At 36.6% G+C, this 17728-nt stretch overlaps 2 protein-coding genes across 2 annotated transcripts; both read right to left on the bottom strand.

The window, feature by feature from the left end:
* Nucleotides 1-69: 69 nt before the first annotated feature.
* On the bottom strand, nucleotides 70-7281 carry LOC116120607 (dipeptidyl aminopeptidase BI). Its single transcript, XM_031406573.1, has 11 exons — nucleotides 6883-7281; nucleotides 6274-6452; nucleotides 5779-6001; nucleotides 5538-5679; nucleotides 5245-5445; nucleotides 4786-4917; nucleotides 4524-4652; nucleotides 3541-3956; nucleotides 3150-3366; nucleotides 2395-2585; nucleotides 70-581 (listed from the first exon to the last, which is right to left on the bottom strand). Exons 1-11 carry the CDS (start codon nucleotides 7227-7229, stop codon nucleotides 404-406), a joined length of 2355 nt encoding a protein of 784 aa, XP_031262433.1. The 5' UTR covers nucleotides 7230-7281; the 3' UTR covers nucleotides 70-403.
* Nucleotides 7282-8020: 739 nt separating this feature from the next.
* LOC116120583 (cytochrome P450 81E8-like) lies at nucleotides 8021-13500 on the bottom strand. Its single transcript, XM_031406534.1, has 2 exons — nucleotides 12486-13500; nucleotides 8021-8739 (listed from the first exon to the last, which is right to left on the bottom strand). Exons 1-2 carry the CDS (start codon nucleotides 13368-13370, stop codon nucleotides 8128-8130), a joined length of 1497 nt encoding a protein of 498 aa, XP_031262394.1. The 5' UTR covers nucleotides 13371-13500; the 3' UTR covers nucleotides 8021-8127.
* Nucleotides 13501-17728: the final 4228 nt, after the last annotated feature.

Genomic DNA, 17728 nt, shown 5'->3' with positions numbered 1-17728 from the left:
TTCAAAAGGGGATAGTAAAAGCTTCTCGAATTATATAACCTGTTATTATTTTAATTAAAAATGAGTACATAAATTAGATTGATATCAATATGTACAGATAACTAACTTACAACTCAAAACATTTGATAGCAACTGACAACCAAAACTCAGGTCTAATGCGTGCACCATCTAAAAGCCTTTAATGTTTTCTTTATATTGGTTGCTTTTGCAAAAGGAACCAAATTACATTTGCCAGATCGTCCAATATCACCAAAAAAATGTGGATTCCCTACATTGAATTATTCTACTGTGACCAAAATGGGACCTAAATAATGTAAACGATGCATTACTTTAGTGCCCCTGAATTTAACGTTACAACAAATGGCCAAATCAACTGATTTGGTAGGAAATGTTGGTAGTAAGGTTAGTCCTCCATCATCTTTATGAGAAATGCAGTCTCAAGTGCTGACTCCTTGCACTGTAGGTATCTGTTTTCTTCCACTATATCTGTTGTTAAATTGAGCAGTATTGGACGTTTGGGGTCATAAATAGAAGAGTCGCGCACTCTTGCAACCCATTTTGCAGCTTCCCAGACCCCAAATCTGAAGCACACCAAACATTAAAGATTAATAATACCCCAATAATTTAGAACATGAAAGAAAAAAGCAAAAGTAGAATAAATTATTATATAGAGATCAAAAGCAAAATTTTCATCATAGAAACATGTATATCTATCAATTCAGGCACACAAAAGCATTGAATAATAAAGCCCTACTGGCATACACAAGCCACTGATACGGGACTTTAAGGCAAAGCATATCTTCGAATGGAAGTACATAATATATATTTTTTGTTTAAGATTCAGAACAATCTTCAACCACATCAGCAGATTGTTTTCAACATAACTCAGCTGTGAGCCTAATTTAATAATCAGAGTAAACATAATTTCTAAATGGATAAGCCCAACCATCCCCATTTCTACAATAAACAAGCTGTAATTTACTTTTAAGGCTTTACTATTTTCATATGGCTTATGGATCACGAACCTGAAAAATCTTTAATTAAGACATGAGATCACAAATGAACCCTCCATTGTGGAACTGGGCTCCCATAAATAGATTAGGAAAAAATCACAGCGGTTGGAAAGAGTAAAGAGTAAAAAATTACAAAAGGTGCTCTCCTTCTCTTGTCACTTCCACATGCTGTAAGTGAATTTACAAACGCTAGAAGTTATCAGGAAGTTATCAGCATAACAATCTCTAAACTTCAGACAGTTTAGAGATTAAGCTAAATTCTTATAAGGGTTCAGACAGTTTCAACATTAAGCTAAATTCTTTGTTTACAGACACAGAGAGTGATGTTACCATCACAGGTATGATTGATATAAGCAATAAAGACTCTAAAATCACCTTTAGAAATCATTAGCTTTTCAGCGTTATGATTTATCCTGTTTGACCTCATCATTTACCTTCAAAAGTTTTGCATATATATACACACACCTTTGCTAATCACATAAATGCAAAATTTTTGAAGGTAGCCAAGTGAAAAATTAGGTCAACAGGATGGACTATAATGCTTAAAAGTTTGGCTTGCAAAGGTGGTCTTTAGTGTGCGTATATATATAGGATCAAGATTCTGTGACTTAATTTTTTTGACATAAAATTTAGACAACATTTCATAACCATCCAATTAATTCAATCCAATGGTTGAAGAAAGGAAGTTAAGATGTATTCACTACAATGCCAACTCAACAACTTTCAACTATTAGATTGAAATAAATGAAGCGCTATTATTTATATACATATGTGTGTGTATGTGTATGTGGATACATATATGTGTATATACATATATGTACATGTATATATTACATATATGTATATGAATATGTTACATATATGTATATTGCTAGGAGGACCTTACACTATCACGTAGAAGCTGCAATGCTCATGAATCTAACCCTTTGGATAATCTTATAAGGGTTTCAAACTTGTTAAAGTTATCACAAACTCTTTGAGCTCCTCTCATGCTTCTATCTATATCATCTCACATCTAGAGAGATCAAGAAGGATACCAGTCATCAAAATCTATTTCCTAATCTTAACCATAATCCAGTGACGAAGGCAGTCATATGCTCAAACTAAAGATATTTGTATCGGTCCACTTCTTTAATAAAAAAATTAAAAAAAAGAAAAGAAAAGAAATAAAAGTCCACTTCTATCAAGCAAAGAGAGGTTAAACAACACTAAGAAGAAAAGGTAGGGACAATAACAAATTTCTAAAGTCAACACAATGCACGAAACAACTTATTTTGATGTAACAACTCTCTTAATACGATTAACACTCACAACTCTGATTGGCAGACTTTTCACCTGGCAGTTCTTATAGTGTTGCTACTTCATAACATTAGGAAATTACCGTGTATTGAAAGATGATGTCACAAATACCGCTGGATACAGAACATCCTTCTGAATGTTGTCATAGGGAGAATAATTACGGATGGCATGAAAATCATCAATGTCTCCGGGGTACCCAAACTCTTCATAGTCGGCAGCTATGAGTGGTAAAATGGGATACAGAAGAGTATTGGTTGCATCTAAAAATGGAACCTGGAACAGATACAGTTGTACAAAGTTAAAAAATCCATCCCAGATTAAAAAAATTGAGTCCTAAGTACATAAGATTTATATAGATAAAAAGTCTCATTACAGCAATGCATTTGCAATCCATTACTTTGGCTCCGTTCAAGGAGCTTAATACAAGAATTGGGCCCTTATTTGTCAAATTTAGCTTCAGGATCAAGTGATTAATTAACACGGTATTAGAGCAGAGGTCTTGTGTTCAAATCCCCCATGTGATATGTATTTGCATGCATCTAAGTTTAGTCTAATCCATGTTACATGTGAGGGAACACGCAGCAGAATCTTGATACTAATGCTGGCTCTTACCTCCAAAGCTTAAATTTTTGGATCTAAGTGATTAATTAACAGGTTCCACTCAGTTAAAAACTGATGATACTCAACCTAATTAAGCCTCAATCCAAATAAATTTTGAAGAGAGATAATAATGAATTTTAGCGTAAAATTGTTCCATATAAGAGTAGTGAAACCCCATGCAATAAGTAAGCAGAATAGAGCAAAGCTACAATGACAAAGCAGTACATTTATGTATACCTTTAAAACAGCAGCCCGAAATAAATCAGGTCGATAATTGATGGCTGAAGCAACCAAAAGTCCTCCAGCACTATATCCCCAACCAGCAAGTTTGTTTTCCTGTACAATCTCTTTCTCGATAAGGAACTTGGCACAAGAGATATAATCTTTGATGGAATTCAGCTTCTTTGTACTTCTGCCATCATGATGCCATTTTTTACCCCCACCACCTCCGCCTCTGGGAAAAGATCATCCAAATAATCTTATTAAAAGGTAGGTTATCAAAATGCTTAGTAAAAATTGCAAGTTCAATTTTAAAGAAGTATTAGCACTTCATAACAGGACTTCAAACACGAATAAAAAGGCAGCTTCCCAAAAGAAAACCTTGCACTGCTAATTCCCTCAAACCTACCTAACATCAGCATAAGCAATAACCCAACCACGATCAAGAAGGCTTTTCAACTCACTGCGCCACCGCTTGTCAAGTAATTCACCATAAGCTCCGTGCCCATGAAGCAATCCAGGATTTTGATTCTCTTTTCCATATTTGCGAGAATATACAATAGTTAAAGGAACCAAAGTTCCATCATATGAAGAGACATCATGATGTTCACAAGCATAAAACTCAGATAGGTCATTCCATAAGTTATCTTCATGTTTTACTTCATTCTCAGAATTGCTACTCTTGATATTCATTGATTTCTCAATGATGCCTGCAGAAGATGCTGTTCCATACAAAATTCTTGTCCTTTCATGAAGCATATTTTGCTGTTGAATGATATTCCACTTTCCATTTGATAAGTCATAATCAACAACAGCATCAGGCATCTGTATAATATTTGGAAGAATGGATTTGATAGTAAGATGCATAATGTTATTCGGAATAAAATGAGAAAAGAAACTAATATTTGCATGGCTTTAAGGATAGTAAAAAAGATAGCAACAAATCAATCTTTTTTTTTTTCCAGAATAAGTAATACCGCATGAATCTATAGAATGGATTCAATCTTTATCAACTAATGCTCACTGGACCTAACCTCGACAACTAAAACCTTATAAACCCAAATCACATAGGTGCCCAAATGAACAGAAAATTTTAATATCTGTTATCAGTTGTTTAATAGAAGGATCAACTTACATAGAATACCACAAAGTTAAAGGTCCAAATCACGGTTTTGATAGTAAAGCCACTTCATAGACACCTACATGTATTTATGGAACCCTGCGAACCAATTCACATATCTTCCAACCATGTTTATGTCATAATTCTTATACAAAAGTGACACTATTACCACTAACTAGATATTATACAAACTAGATGTTATATGAAAATATATCACCTTAAAGCATGCTGAAACTATCTTCAGAAGGTAATGGTCAAGAGGGCTCACATACCACAGGCGATGATAATGTGAAGCGCATAGTTGATGAGTAGTAGTCATAATTAGGTCCTGGTGATATTTGAGACACATATTTTGGAAGTGGAAGGAAATGAGGGTGAAGCTCCTTCAAGTGAACAGTTCCCTGCCAGAGCAGGATGGGATGATATGAGAATAAGAAAAATTAAGAGAGTATGACAACTGTATTCATGGTGAAAGTGCTGCAAAGAATGCATTATAAACATGAAAGCTCAAGATGGTTGTTCTAGTTGTCTCACCTGTCCAACAGGAAAAGGTAGAGCAACTGAACAAAGTCTAAATTTCTGACCTTCCCTTATGATAAGCGCCAAATGCGTGTTGCAGAAATCAACATCTTCTACAACCAAATCTTGGCCATCATCAAATACAGTCTGCAGTAAATATGATAGTCGATTATTAAAAGAGTATAGCAAGTGAAAGTAACAACAGAAAAAAAGCATCTAAATATCTAAATTATGCAAAAATAAGCACATACTAGCTAATATGACAAAACTTTTTTCATCAAAGAGAATATGCAGATAAAAGAGTGCATTTAGAAACTCAGAAAGAAAAAAAATGAAGAAAAACAGGTGGTCTTGAGCTACAAGCAGTATGCAAGTGATGAACATGGAAGCACTTCCTTGGACAATTACAATTTTTTAGGACCAAGTCAGAACAAACGTAATTACATATAAGAAGAAACAGAACTAACCACCAACCTCCCAGATTCTAGGACTGGAGGGAGCATCGACAGGAGTACGAAGAAGATAATGATGATCAACAACTTGACCATCTTTGGCAGCATCTGTAAATAAATAGATGTACCTTTGATGATGCTCAACTATGCAATGGGCCAGACCTTCACACTCCCAAACTAGTGTCATGCCAGCAAATGGATCAGCTGCATTGATCAGAAAGACCTAAAAGATGATCACAATTATTATAGAGACTTATAACTGATGTAATTAACATCAACGGAACTTAAGTTGACAGCAAAATGTTAAAGTGGCACCTTTGATGAAGTAGTTGAAAATGTATTTACAGTCACAAAATGGAAGTCTTTTGTGTGTCTTATGTTAACATAAACGTTTTCATCTGGTTCCTCTAGAAGCAAAACATCCTCATCAGTTGATCCAATAATGCTACAGTAAATCCTGAATTTAAAAAAAAAAAAAAAAAAAGGGAAAAAGTTTCAGCTTTATACTGCTCAGTTTAATAGGCAAGTGGATACATTATAAAACGATGAGACACACCGGTACGGCCTCTTATTGTCATCAGTAACAACATAAAGCAATGTCTGCCCATCTTTGGCCCATGCTATATTTGACACCCGAACTGCTTGAGGCTTACTACATAATGAACCGGAATTCAAATTCCTTACAGATAGTTTAAAGTAGTCATTGTCTTTATCATACATGGTGTATGCAAGGAACCGATGATCCGGTGACACTTCTGATAATTCTTCATAAGCATATCCTATAAAAAAAAATTAATATAATGAATGAAGACATAATAGCTGTCCAGAAAATAAACTAAAAACCAGCAAAGGAAAGATTCTCATAACTACATAGTTTCATCCAAAAAAGCAACTCTTTCAATTCTCTTTCAGTTTTTATATCCAAGATTCAGAAAAATGCAAAAGTGACTGTCATTACAAATTAATTTAAAGCCATCCTTCATTTCACTTTTCTCTATATCATGTTTATCAGCAACTGAAGAACATTTTCGAAAAAAGAAAGCAACAGTACCTCCAAATCTCTCAGCTTCATGATTGTAATCAAGTAGCTTTTGCTCAATTTTCTTCCCAGAGGTAAAATCAAAGCCAGCTGCTGGAGATTTATGCGAAATGAATTCTTCATTTAAGCTTGCTAATCTCCGACACAACACAGAATACTGCTTTCCTTCTTCAACCCGCCGATAGTACAACCTGCGGTGATGAAGATCCACACCTTGAAATGGTAAAATGACTCTTCAGATTCTAAAACAAGAAGGGTTCTTAAACGGAACCATTAATCGTATAAGTTTCCTCTATCTGAGGTCCAAGTTTTTTTTTTTTTTTTTTTTTCCTTCTCTCTTAAAGACCCCTTCTCTCAACAAAGATTTGAATAAGTACTTAGCATAAGATATCCATTTTTTTTTTTTTAAATCAAAACAACTTAAATTATTTCATCCAAAATACCATTCTCAAATAACCAAATGTGCTTGAAGAATCTTAGTAATTTATTAGTTTTTCCTTCTCCTATATTTTTCCACAAGAAAACCAACAAATGAAATTCAAAACTTCCAATTCATTTCATCGCAGAAAGTAAGTACATTTTTAACATGTATCAAACAAACAAAACGAATCGTATTGTTACCAAGGACCCCAGCGGAGGGGAGGGGTGGAAAGGTCGAAAGCCAGGCGAGAAGCCATTTCGGACTGGAGCTTAGACTGAAGTCTCTCAGTGTCCGATAAAACAGCTTCAGTGTACTTCTCTTCTTGCTCCATGTACACGTCCATATGGCGCATGGCCACTTTGTCGTTCAGACTCGACATCCAACTGTACGGGTCCTCCCACGTGTGGTCATGGAATGTAAAGCTCTGCAATTTTTTCGGGGGTTTTGGAGGGGAGGGAGGGGCCGGAGGTTTTGATGGTTTCGGTGGCTTGTAGTGGCGGACAAGGATTAAACAACGGTGGCGGATGGTGGTTAGGAGGAGGTGCATGGTGGCGATCGCTGGGTTCAGGGTTTAACAGCCCGTGGACTGTGGTGAGAACTCTTGGGTTTAACAGTTTAAGAGTTCTGCTTGTTCTCGTTCATACTTAAAAGGAGAGAACTGGTCCCTAATTTTTGTCAGAAGTCTTCTTTACGCCACTGTTTTCAGAAAGTAACACATTCATCCCTATATTTTGAAAAATGTTACGTTTACAACCCATTCTCACAACTTTTTTTTACAACCCTAACGTGTCAGCAGATTGGCACTGTCATGTTGCTCCCACTACAACCAAGGCACCCAAGACACTACTAAAAACGAAGCAGATTGGCACTGTCACGTTGCTCCCACTACAACCAAGGCACCCAAGACACTACTAAAAATGAACGACCATTCCTTCATAGGGAACGATCGTTTCTTTGGTGGAGAGCTAACATGACAGTGTTAACTCAGTTGTCACGTTGGGATTATAAGAAAAGTTTGTGAGAATAGGTTGTAGGCGCAGTATTACTCCTATATTTTATGTACATTTATAATAGACAATAGGTGGGCTTTTTGGTCTCTTTCTATCAACTTTTAATTTTCCAGATTTTCTAAATAAAAAATTGTTTTAATAATCATATTGATAAATTTAAAAATGATAGTGTAAAAACATTAGGCTAATGTAAAACACAATAATAACCATTTCACCACCACCCAAAACTATTTTATAAAGAAAAAAATCATAAAACATATATTTATTCTATACAATAACCATATGCTAAAAGATTAAAATAAACAATTATTAACATTAACTTTAAAAAATAAAATTATGTAACACACTTCACTTAAATCCTTGTATAATTATTCTTTTTTAAACTATATATATGTATGTGATACAGTATTAGGTTAATGAAGGTGTGTGAATGATTTAAATAGTAATGACATTATTGATGATGTGTCGAGCTTTACACATTGCCTCCAATGGGTGAGCTTTGGGCATGGTGAGCCCTTTTCCTTCACTCATGTCAATTTCTATTTCATCAACTTTCTCCCACTCAAAACATTGGATCAGTGCCCCCAATGTCAAGCCCACAAAACGCTGGCCCAGCCCAAACCCAGGACAAGCTCTTCTTCCCATACCAAAAGGCATTACCTTTTGAATGTCACCTTCTCCGTTATCAAATCTCTCTGGCTTGAAACTTGTGGAATCAGCCCATAACATTGGATCCCTGTGAATGGCCCATGATTTAACTAATAGAATTGTGTCACGTGGCACATTGTAGCCCCCTACCTTGCAAACATCAGATGCCATGTGAGGGAGGAGAAGTGGAGTTGGTGGATATAAACGAAAGGTCTCGGATATGATATTTTGAAGGTAATGTAGCTTCCCAAGATCTGCTTCCTCAATCAGCCGTTCTTCACCAACTACACCATCTAATTCAGCTCTGGCTTTCTTCAATACTTCTGGGTGGTTAAGCAAATTTGACATTGCCCATTCCAATGTCACAGATGACGTGTCGGTTCCCGCTATGAGCATAACCTGCAAGATGACATGTCATTTATGCTTTGAGCTAAATATAATTTATAAATATTATGTCATTTCATTTTAAATAGTACCTTCGAATTATTATTTCTCAAGTGATGCTATTGTCATCGTTCTTACTAATTAGTTAATGTTATTATATTATATGATTTGATATCTCAAAGTTTCAATCAAATGACATTTTTGTAGTATTTCTAATATTTTACTGAAATATATATCATTATCCCCCCAATCCACCAAAGGATGATACCAAGATAACAAAAAGATGAAACAAGATCACATCAAACTAACAGATATATATATACTGCCACGGTTAAAGAAATGAATATAAGAATTATGTATCATAAGTATTAATTAGTTTAAAAATATTAAGTTTATAACTCAATCTCACAACCTTCTCTTACAACTATAATGTGTCAGCAGAGTTTGCATTACCACATCAATTGACAACCAACAAGAGTCATTTCGAGATCATCATGGGACGACAGTCAAACACACCTCTTTCTCTAGCCACATGCTATGATGGGAAGAGTCCCGCAGCCTTCAGGTTAGCCAAGTCATGGCACGAATAAACTGAACTTGCTCGTGCAGCTCTACATAAGGCAGCAAAGAGAATGAAAAAGTGGGTAGACAAGAAAAGGAGGCACGTTGATTTCCAAGAAGGTGATCTTGTTCTTGTAAAGCTATTGCCCCAACAATTCAAGACACTAAAAAAGGTGCACAAAGGCCTAGTGCGCAAATATGAAGGGCTCTTTCCAGTGATACAACGCATCAGCAAAGTTTCGTATCGACTCTAACTTTCTCCGAAACTGAAGATACATCCGGTTTTTCATGTAAGCTTGCCAAAGCCATTCCATGAAGACCCAGAGGAGCCATCTCGAGGAGTCTTTAAATGAGCACCAACAGCCGTTGTAACATCCTTTGACAAGGAGGTTGAAGAAATACTTGCTAATAGAGTCATTCGCCGACGGGGTGTGCCAAATTACCGGGAATACTTCATCAAATGGAAGGGACTTCCCGATGCCGAAGCCAGTTGGGAGACCGAAGACTCATTATGGCAATTCCAAGACTCAATCCTGCGCTATAAGGATAATGCGACGAGGGCGTCACAGCATTAGGTGTGGGAGAATGTCACGACCGGTTTGCTTGTTGACTTAAGTGTGTTGCACGTTGCTTAATAGTTAAGTAAACTTAGTGGTTAAGTATACTTCATAGCTAAGTAAACTTAATGGCAAAGGAACTTCAAGGATAAACATTATCCATTCCCAAAGTTGCCACCTAGTGTTACTTAAGGATTAAATATACAATGTATCTAATCATATGCTTTGAAGAAGTTTAGCCTATAAATAGGCCACTCCCCTTTGTAAAGTTCATAAGTTGTAATCCTTCAATATAGAGTTTACATTTTCTTTATACTTATCCTTCTCATTTGCATACTGTTAGTCTTTAAGTTTGTGTGAGTGTTAGGCTACTTAACACATTTCTGAAGTGTTAAGGCCGCACGGACTTAGCAAAGAAGTTAAGTGCGTGACAAGTGGTATCAAAGCCTCGGTTGGTAGAACCTCCGTTTTTATTCAATGGCAAAAGATACCGTCGTTTCAACAAAGGGATCCAAGACGGCCAAGATGGAGACTTCCTAAGAACGTGATCGTCCGGAGAGAGTCGACCCCAACCCCAACCCCAACCTCTCAAGGCAGAGAGGTAAGTTCAAAGACTTTATTTCCAGTTTTGACTCACGCCTATCTTGTATAGAAGAAAGGGTGAGCGCACAGTCGGAAGAGCTAGATCATCGAGTGGATGATCTAGAGACGGAGGTTACCGAAACCCACATTGTCGCGAAAGCTATGCTGCTTCAATTAGAGGAGTCATTAAGGACCGAAATGGGGAAAATCCGTGAGGAGTTCGTAGGGGAGCTTGCCAAGACCCGTCATGTGTTCCAAACTGAAGTCAATAGCACACTTGTTCGCTTAGATGAGGTGCAAGCTGATGTAGCGCACCATGGTTGCAAGGACCAGCAGCAACGTTATTGAAAGTCAAAGGATTGACATACCAAGGCATAAAAGCTTTGGTGGCTCACGCAAGGCACAAGAAGTTGACAACTTCTTTTGGGGACTAGACAAGTACTTTGGGGTCGTAGGCGTCACGGAGGAAAGCTCGAGGATTGAAACTATAGTCCTCTATCTCAAGGACACAGCAAGGCTATGGTGGAAGAGAAGAGAAGGATTACAACTTATTAACTTTACAAAGGGGAGTGGCCTATTTATAGGCTAAACCTCCACAAAGAATATGACTAGATACATTGTATACTTAATCCTTAAGTAACACTAGGTGGCAACTTTGGAAATGGATAATGTTTATCCTTGAAGTTCCTTTGCCATTAAGTTTACTTAGCTATGAAGTATACTTACCCACTAAGTTTACTTAACTATTAAGTAATGTGCAGCACACTTGAGTCACCAAGCAAGCTGGTCGTGAAATATGAACAGTCATTCCTTAGAAACAAACAAAACCTTTCCTTAAGGAGGAACGATCGTTCTTCATAAAGAATGATTGTTTCATTTATAAGGAACAATCATTCATTTATCCTTATAAATGAATGATTGTTTCATTTATAAAGAACAATCATTCATTTATCCTTATAAATGAATGATTGTTCATTCATAAGGAATGATCATTCCTTATGAAGGAAAGTCTGTTTGTCTCTAAGAAACAACCGTTTGTGTTCAGTCAAAGTTATTTAGTGTCTTGAGTATGGTGGGAGCTGTGAGAATTGTCAACTCAGCTACCACATTGAAATTGTAAGAGAAGATTGTGAGATTATGTTGTGCGTGTAGTATTACTCTAATTCGTTATATGAAACAATCTTTATGTTTAGTATTACTCGAAACAAGAAACATGAAAAAGGATGAAAGATTAGCTAGCAACCGACATTCGTTCCTAGAAGAAAAGTATTGGTGTGTTTGTTTTATTATTTATACCCTGTCCTACCAAAAATATATATTTGTTTCCTTACTCAGAAAATCCAATTCTATTATATTCAACTATTTTTAAACCCCCTAGGTTTGTTAATTTAACTAAACACTCCCAACAAAAAAAAGTTAATAAATTGACAAAAACACCCCCACCTACCCACATTTGCCAAATTCCGGCCACCACCGCTGGATTGTGGCCGTAATCTAGTGTAATAGCGTACTACTAGCTGGATCTGACTGGTAGTACGCCTATCTAGCATTTTCCGACAAGATCCACCGTAGATCTGACTGGAAAATGCCAGATCTATGGCCAAAGATTTGGTTGTTGATAGCCAGATCTTTGGCCACATCTGGTTGTCAACGATGACCAGATCTGATCGTAGAGTTGACTGAAATCTATCATAATGACACACGACTGGCTAGATTCTTTCGGCGATGATGGCTGGAATTTAGCAAATGTGGGTGGGTAGAGGCATTTTTGTCAATTTTTAATTTTTTTATTATAGAAAGTATTTAATTAAATTAATAAACTGAAGATGTATTTTTGTTAATTTTTAAATCTTACCTTGACTCAACTCAACTTTTTCAAAAATCATAATCCATATAATAAAACAAACGCATAGTGTTCTGGAAAGTCAACAAATTAACTTTCAGATGATTGAATTTAACAGTCACGCAACCAATAGCCAAAAGGTAGACTAGTCAAATGGAGCGAAAAATAATAAAAAAAAAATTCTTTTATATTTGTTGTAAGTGAAAATCTGAACTAACCAGTATAAGCCCTTTGATTATCTGATCAGTGTAGTAATCAGGTTGTGATTGTTGTAAAGAAAGTAGATGATCAATCATGGTGTTTCTAGTCTCCTTTTGTAATCGATGCTCTTCTATCAAACCTCGGAGAAATACATCCACCTTTTTACCAAGCTTCACCAACTTCTTCTCATAACCACCGAAACCCATCCAACCCAAAATGGGCAAAAAATCTACTGGATGCGACGCCCCACCATTTTCCGTTACCTCTGCTATAAGTTTCCTAAACTTCTTTGCCTCTTCATTATCACTCACGTCATCACCATAGTATCGCTTCCCTGAAATCATTCGCATAATATTATTAAACGTTAACTCAGTCAACAATGGTCTCAACACTACCTTTGCGAAGCCGTGGAGCGAATTATTGGACAACGTTTTCAGCAAGTGCTTTAGTTCGTCTTTTCGAATGTTTGAAAACGAATTAAGACGGTTGGATGAAAAGATTTCGAGTGTACATATGCGTCGAAGGTTGCGCCAGTAGTCGCCATAGGGTGCAGCCACCAAGGTCGAGCTATTGTAACCTATATGTTTGCCTGTGAGTAACAAAGGGCGGTTGGCGAAGATGGTGTCGTGTTTGGTGAAGCATTCCTCAGCGAGTGAGGATGAAGATACGATTACCACTAGGCGGGATCCGAACCAGAGGGAGATTATTGGACCGTATTTTTGTGAGAGTTTGTGAAGAGTGCGGTGTATGGGTGGTCTACGAAGATATTGGAGATGGCCGATAATTGGAAAAGAAGGTGGGCTTGGAGGGAGGTTTCTGTATTTTGTTTTTGATCGTAAACACAAGTTCAAAACTAGAACAAGAAAGACGAGAGAAATGGATAAGTAAAGGACGGCGGCCATGGCTAAATGCTAGCTTTGGCTGAATTTTGTGGATGATATATGATATATTATTTTAAGAAGCCGTTGAAAGCCATCGCTCTACCTAACATTTACTCACTCCAACTCTCCAATAAGCTATGGGATTGGCAGGTGAAGGGAACAAACATTAATTTTATATTTAGTGATGCTTTGACTCCATCTGCTTGTCTAAGTTCAATTATGTGCATGATGTCATGGAGCCCGCGGTGGGCCGTATGAAAAAGGCACGACAAGGCACAACAAATATAAAAAATAAAATTCTAATTTTTTAAAAGAATTGAAAATAAAGATGTATAATAATTCTTAATCTTAATGTTTAAGTTTGTATTTGTAATTTATAATTATAATAAATTCAATTAATATTTTAATGTCTTATTATTTTATTATATTTCTTAGAGATTTTATATTTTTTTATTAATATAAATACAAAATGTCACTAAATATAAAATATAAAATATTTTTATAAAATTATTAATAATAAATCAAAATTATCAAAATTTATAAATATTAAAATTAAATATTTTTACGAAGCACGTTGGCCTACCCATGGCACAACCCAAGGCATGACAGATATATATCATATATCTTGTCGTGTCTTGGGCCGTGCCGTGGGCCTTTAAATTTGGTAGGCCGACACAACACGATAGGACACAAATTTTTGTGGGCCTTGGCACGACACAACGGGCCTTGAATATTTAGGCACGACACGACCCATCACGAGCTCTACATGATGACAAGAAATGAAATAATTATAATAAATCTATATAGGTGTATATGTATTTTCTTGTTAATTTTATATTTAACGATGTTCTTAGTTGACGTACATGAATAATATTACATGCACAACCTAATCTCATAACCTTCTCTTACAACCTCAACGTGACAGTTGAGTTAACAACTGTCACGTCAACTCACACTTAGGGCTGTACAAAAAAATTCGATATTCGATCCGAAAATTCGGATCGGAATTTTAAAAAATCCGAATATTCGGATCGGATACCGGATCAGGAATGTTAAAAATCAGATATCCGAATCCAATCCGGATTTTACTAAACTACGTCGTTTTGAGTGTAACAATAACCCTAAGTCTAACACAATTAACTCAATTACTCAACTCTCTGTCTCTCTCGTTGGAAGCCTGGAACACGCAGTCACGCACAGTCGCACAGACCTCACACACTCTCAGACTCTCTCACTGGAACACGGCAACACGCAGTCACGCACAGCACAGACCTCACACACTCTTTGTCTCTCTCACTCTTAGTCTCTCTCGTTGGAACACGCAGTCACGCACAGACCTCACAGTCACGCACAGACCTCACAGTCTCACACACAGTCACTCAAACTCTCAGACCAGATCTCAGCTCAGTCTCTCACTCTCTCTCACTCAACTCTCTCGGTCTCTTTCGCTCTAACAGGCACAGATGCAGACATACACACAGTCAGTCAGCCACTCAAACTCTCTTAGACTTAGATCTCAGTCTCTCTCGCTCAACTCTCTCGGTCTCTCTCCCTCGAACACGCACATCGGCCAGTCTCTCTCGCTCAACTCTGTCAGATCTCAGTCTCTCTGACGATTGAAGCCCCAAATCGATCGTAAGTTAATTTCTTTAGAATTTAGAGTTTCTGAATGTTTGGTTCGTCGCCATTTTATTTAATGTTGTTTGGTTTCTTGGCTTGTACAATTTTCTATGGGATAGGATGCGAGCTATCCGGATGGACATGAGGATGCAGCGTATTTTTTAACCAAGAAGCTATTACTATGCTGGAACAAATGGTGTATACTTATTATGCAATCTTGAGTTTCTGTTTGTATGATATTTAGGTTTTTGTGATGTGATACCTGTTAGTTTAGCTGTAAGATCTCTTGTTAGTGTACAAGCGATCTTGCACTCTATTGTTTAGAGGGGTTTGGTTTAAATTTATTAGTAGATTTAAAAAAATATATCTATATATTTTAGAGATAGGTGTATGGAGCTTGAAGAAAGTGAATTAAATCTTGACACCAGACACGGAAATTACTTACATCCATATGATTGGAAGTCAAAGTTAGGGAGCATTTTGATATTGTAGCCTCATGTTGCTGTTCTGTGTTCTCTAAGCATGTTGGGCTGATCTTTCTAGCACTTGCTTCAAGTGATGTCAATGACATATTAACTCTGGATGGATATAAAGTTAAATAATGCTTTTTCTGATTGTTTTAGTATAGAGTATTTCTGGTTGGAGTCATGGTATTGCTTGCTTGTGGTGTGATCAAGTTTAGTATATGATTGGAAGTCAAAGTTAGGGAGCATTCCAAATGCATGTTGCTTTAATCGGTTTATTGAGCATATTTTCATTTTCAGTATATTGATTTTGTTGTTAATATTAAAAGTTGTTTATTGAAATGGTTTATTTGTTTTGTTTTGTTTTGTACAAGAGGATGATGACGAGTAGTTAAGGCCTAAGGGAGACAAAGCCATCTAATATGAAGATAAGCATAGCAATTTAGGCAGTTGGTCAATTCAACTAGTTGTTTTAATAATTTGACACATCAGGTGGAGCCTTGCGTCCAACAATTTCATGTTCTTCCTACTGCGCGGTTTGATGGCATGTTGGTCCAAATCTGCTGGTGTTAGTGGCTCAAAATCACAGTCATTGTCAACCAAAGAGTGCATATACAATGGTTAATCTGGTAACAAGAAACCATGTGTGAGGCGAGTAGGAATTGGCAATGAAGAATTGAAGATAGCATAGTCATTTAGGCCGTGACAGTGTTTGGACAACATAAGTTAAATGTTTTGTGCTTCATGTTAATTTTTTTAGATACTTTTATCATGAAAGGATGAAGATAGCATAGTCATTTAGGCTGTGACAGTGTTTGGACAACATAAGTTAAATGTTTTGTGCTTCATGTTAATTTTTTTAGATACTTTTATCATGTAAGGGAATTATAATTTCAATTTTATTTCTAGAATTATTTGATTTTAATAAGAAAATTTTAAAATTCGGATCAATTTCGAATATCCGATTATCTGATCCGAATAATCGGATATCCATAAAACCGAATATCCACATAATTCGGATCAGGATATAGCCTGATCCAAAAATTCAGATCGGATCAGGAAAAGCCCTATTCGGATCAGATATCCGGATTTGCACACCCCTCACACTACACCAAAAGCACTAAATTACTTTGATTAAGCACGACCATTTCTTAGGGACGAACGACCGTTCCATCATAAGGAATGACTGAGGGAACTCAACTATTTCTTATGAATGAAACAGTCATTCCTCATTAGTGAACGGTCGTTATCCCTAAGTAACGATCGTTCGTCTCTAAAGAATGATCATTCGTCTATAAGGAACGATCATTCATGTATTATACCCAAAACACTAAATTACTTTGATTAAGCACGACCGTTTCATAGGGACGAATAGCTATTCCATCATAAGGAATGGTTGAAGGAACAACCATTCTTTATGAATGAAATAGTCATTTCTCATTAATGAACGGTCATTTGTCCCTAAAGAACGATCTTTCGTTTATAAGGAACGATCGTTCATGTTTAATCAAAGTTGTCAATTGATGTAATAATACCTACTTTGTTGCCACGTTAGAGTTGTAAGAGAAGGTTGTATACTATATTCACTACATCAATAACTATAGAGCTTTGCCGAGTTGTAGTTGCTATATGTAATCAAGGATCCTGCAAAGTGCTAAACCATTTATAGCTTCAAAAAAAGGGGGGTGGAGTGGGGCACGAGATTGTGAGGTGAGGGGGAGGGGGGAGGTGAAAATGAGACCTAGAAGGCTAGAAGTAGTAGTAGGGAAACGTCCTCCTCTGGAATCAACTCTTATCTCTCCCGTAACAGTTCTACGCAACTGGTATTCTTCTTTACTCCCATGCGCACTGATTAACTCCAATCTTGCTAAGAAGGGCATGCTTGTTAACGTGTGATGTTTTTGTTGTTTTTTAGCTGATAATTAAGTAGACTATTCTATGTGTGATGGAAGCGATTTTAAATGATCGATAAAAGAACCATTTTTCCCCAAGAATTTTAAGAAAAAAACAAGTACTTCTTGGATCTCAAACAAGTGGTTTTTGGAGTGTTATTGATATAATCCACTATGCCTTTTAAATGCAGGGCCGTCTCAAGAACATTTATGACCCTAGGCAAGAATTACTTTGGGGCCTTCTAATAATATAAACATATATTAAAAAAAATATTTCAAATTTATTTTCTTGCCTTTTGAGATGCAAAATCACTAGGAGAGGTGGACGACGATCGACAGGCTAACTGGGTCAGGTTGGTGGGGGGTTTTAGAGAGCAGATGTTGGAGAAACGATGGGTGATGA

The sequence above is a fragment of the Pistacia vera genome, unplaced genomic scaffold (assembly GCF_008641045.1).
Source record: "Pistacia vera cultivar Batoury unplaced genomic scaffold, PisVer_v2 Contig94, whole genome shotgun sequence".
Lineage (NCBI taxonomy): Eukaryota > Viridiplantae > Streptophyta > Magnoliopsida > Sapindales > Anacardiaceae > Pistacia > Pistacia vera.
The sequence above is the reverse complement of the archived record's forward strand: the minus strand, read 5'-3'. Positions and strand labels throughout refer to the sequence as shown.

Bases quoted from the DNA above. Each gene is read 5' to 3' on its own strand.
- LOC116120583 (XM_031406534.1), bottom strand. From the start codon at position 13,370: ATGGCCGCCGTCCTTTACTTATCCATTTCTCTCGTCTTTCTTGTTCTA. The intron at 8,740-12,485 runs GTTAGTTCAGAT...GTCATCTTGCAG, and splicing joins TAATCAAAGGGCTTATACTG to GTTATGCTCATAGCGGGAAC.
- LOC116120607 (XM_031406573.1), bottom strand. From the start codon at position 7,229: ATGCACCTCCTCCTAACCACCATCCGCCACCGTTGTTTAATCCTTGTC. The intron at 6,002-6,273 runs GTACTGTTGCTT...TTTTTTTTATAG, and splicing joins TGAAGCTGAGAGATTTGGAG to GATATGCTTATGAAGAATTA. The intron at 3,957-4,523 runs GTATGTGAGCCC...AATATTATACAG, and splicing joins TCACATTATCATCGCCTGTG to ATGCCTGATGCTGTTGTTGA.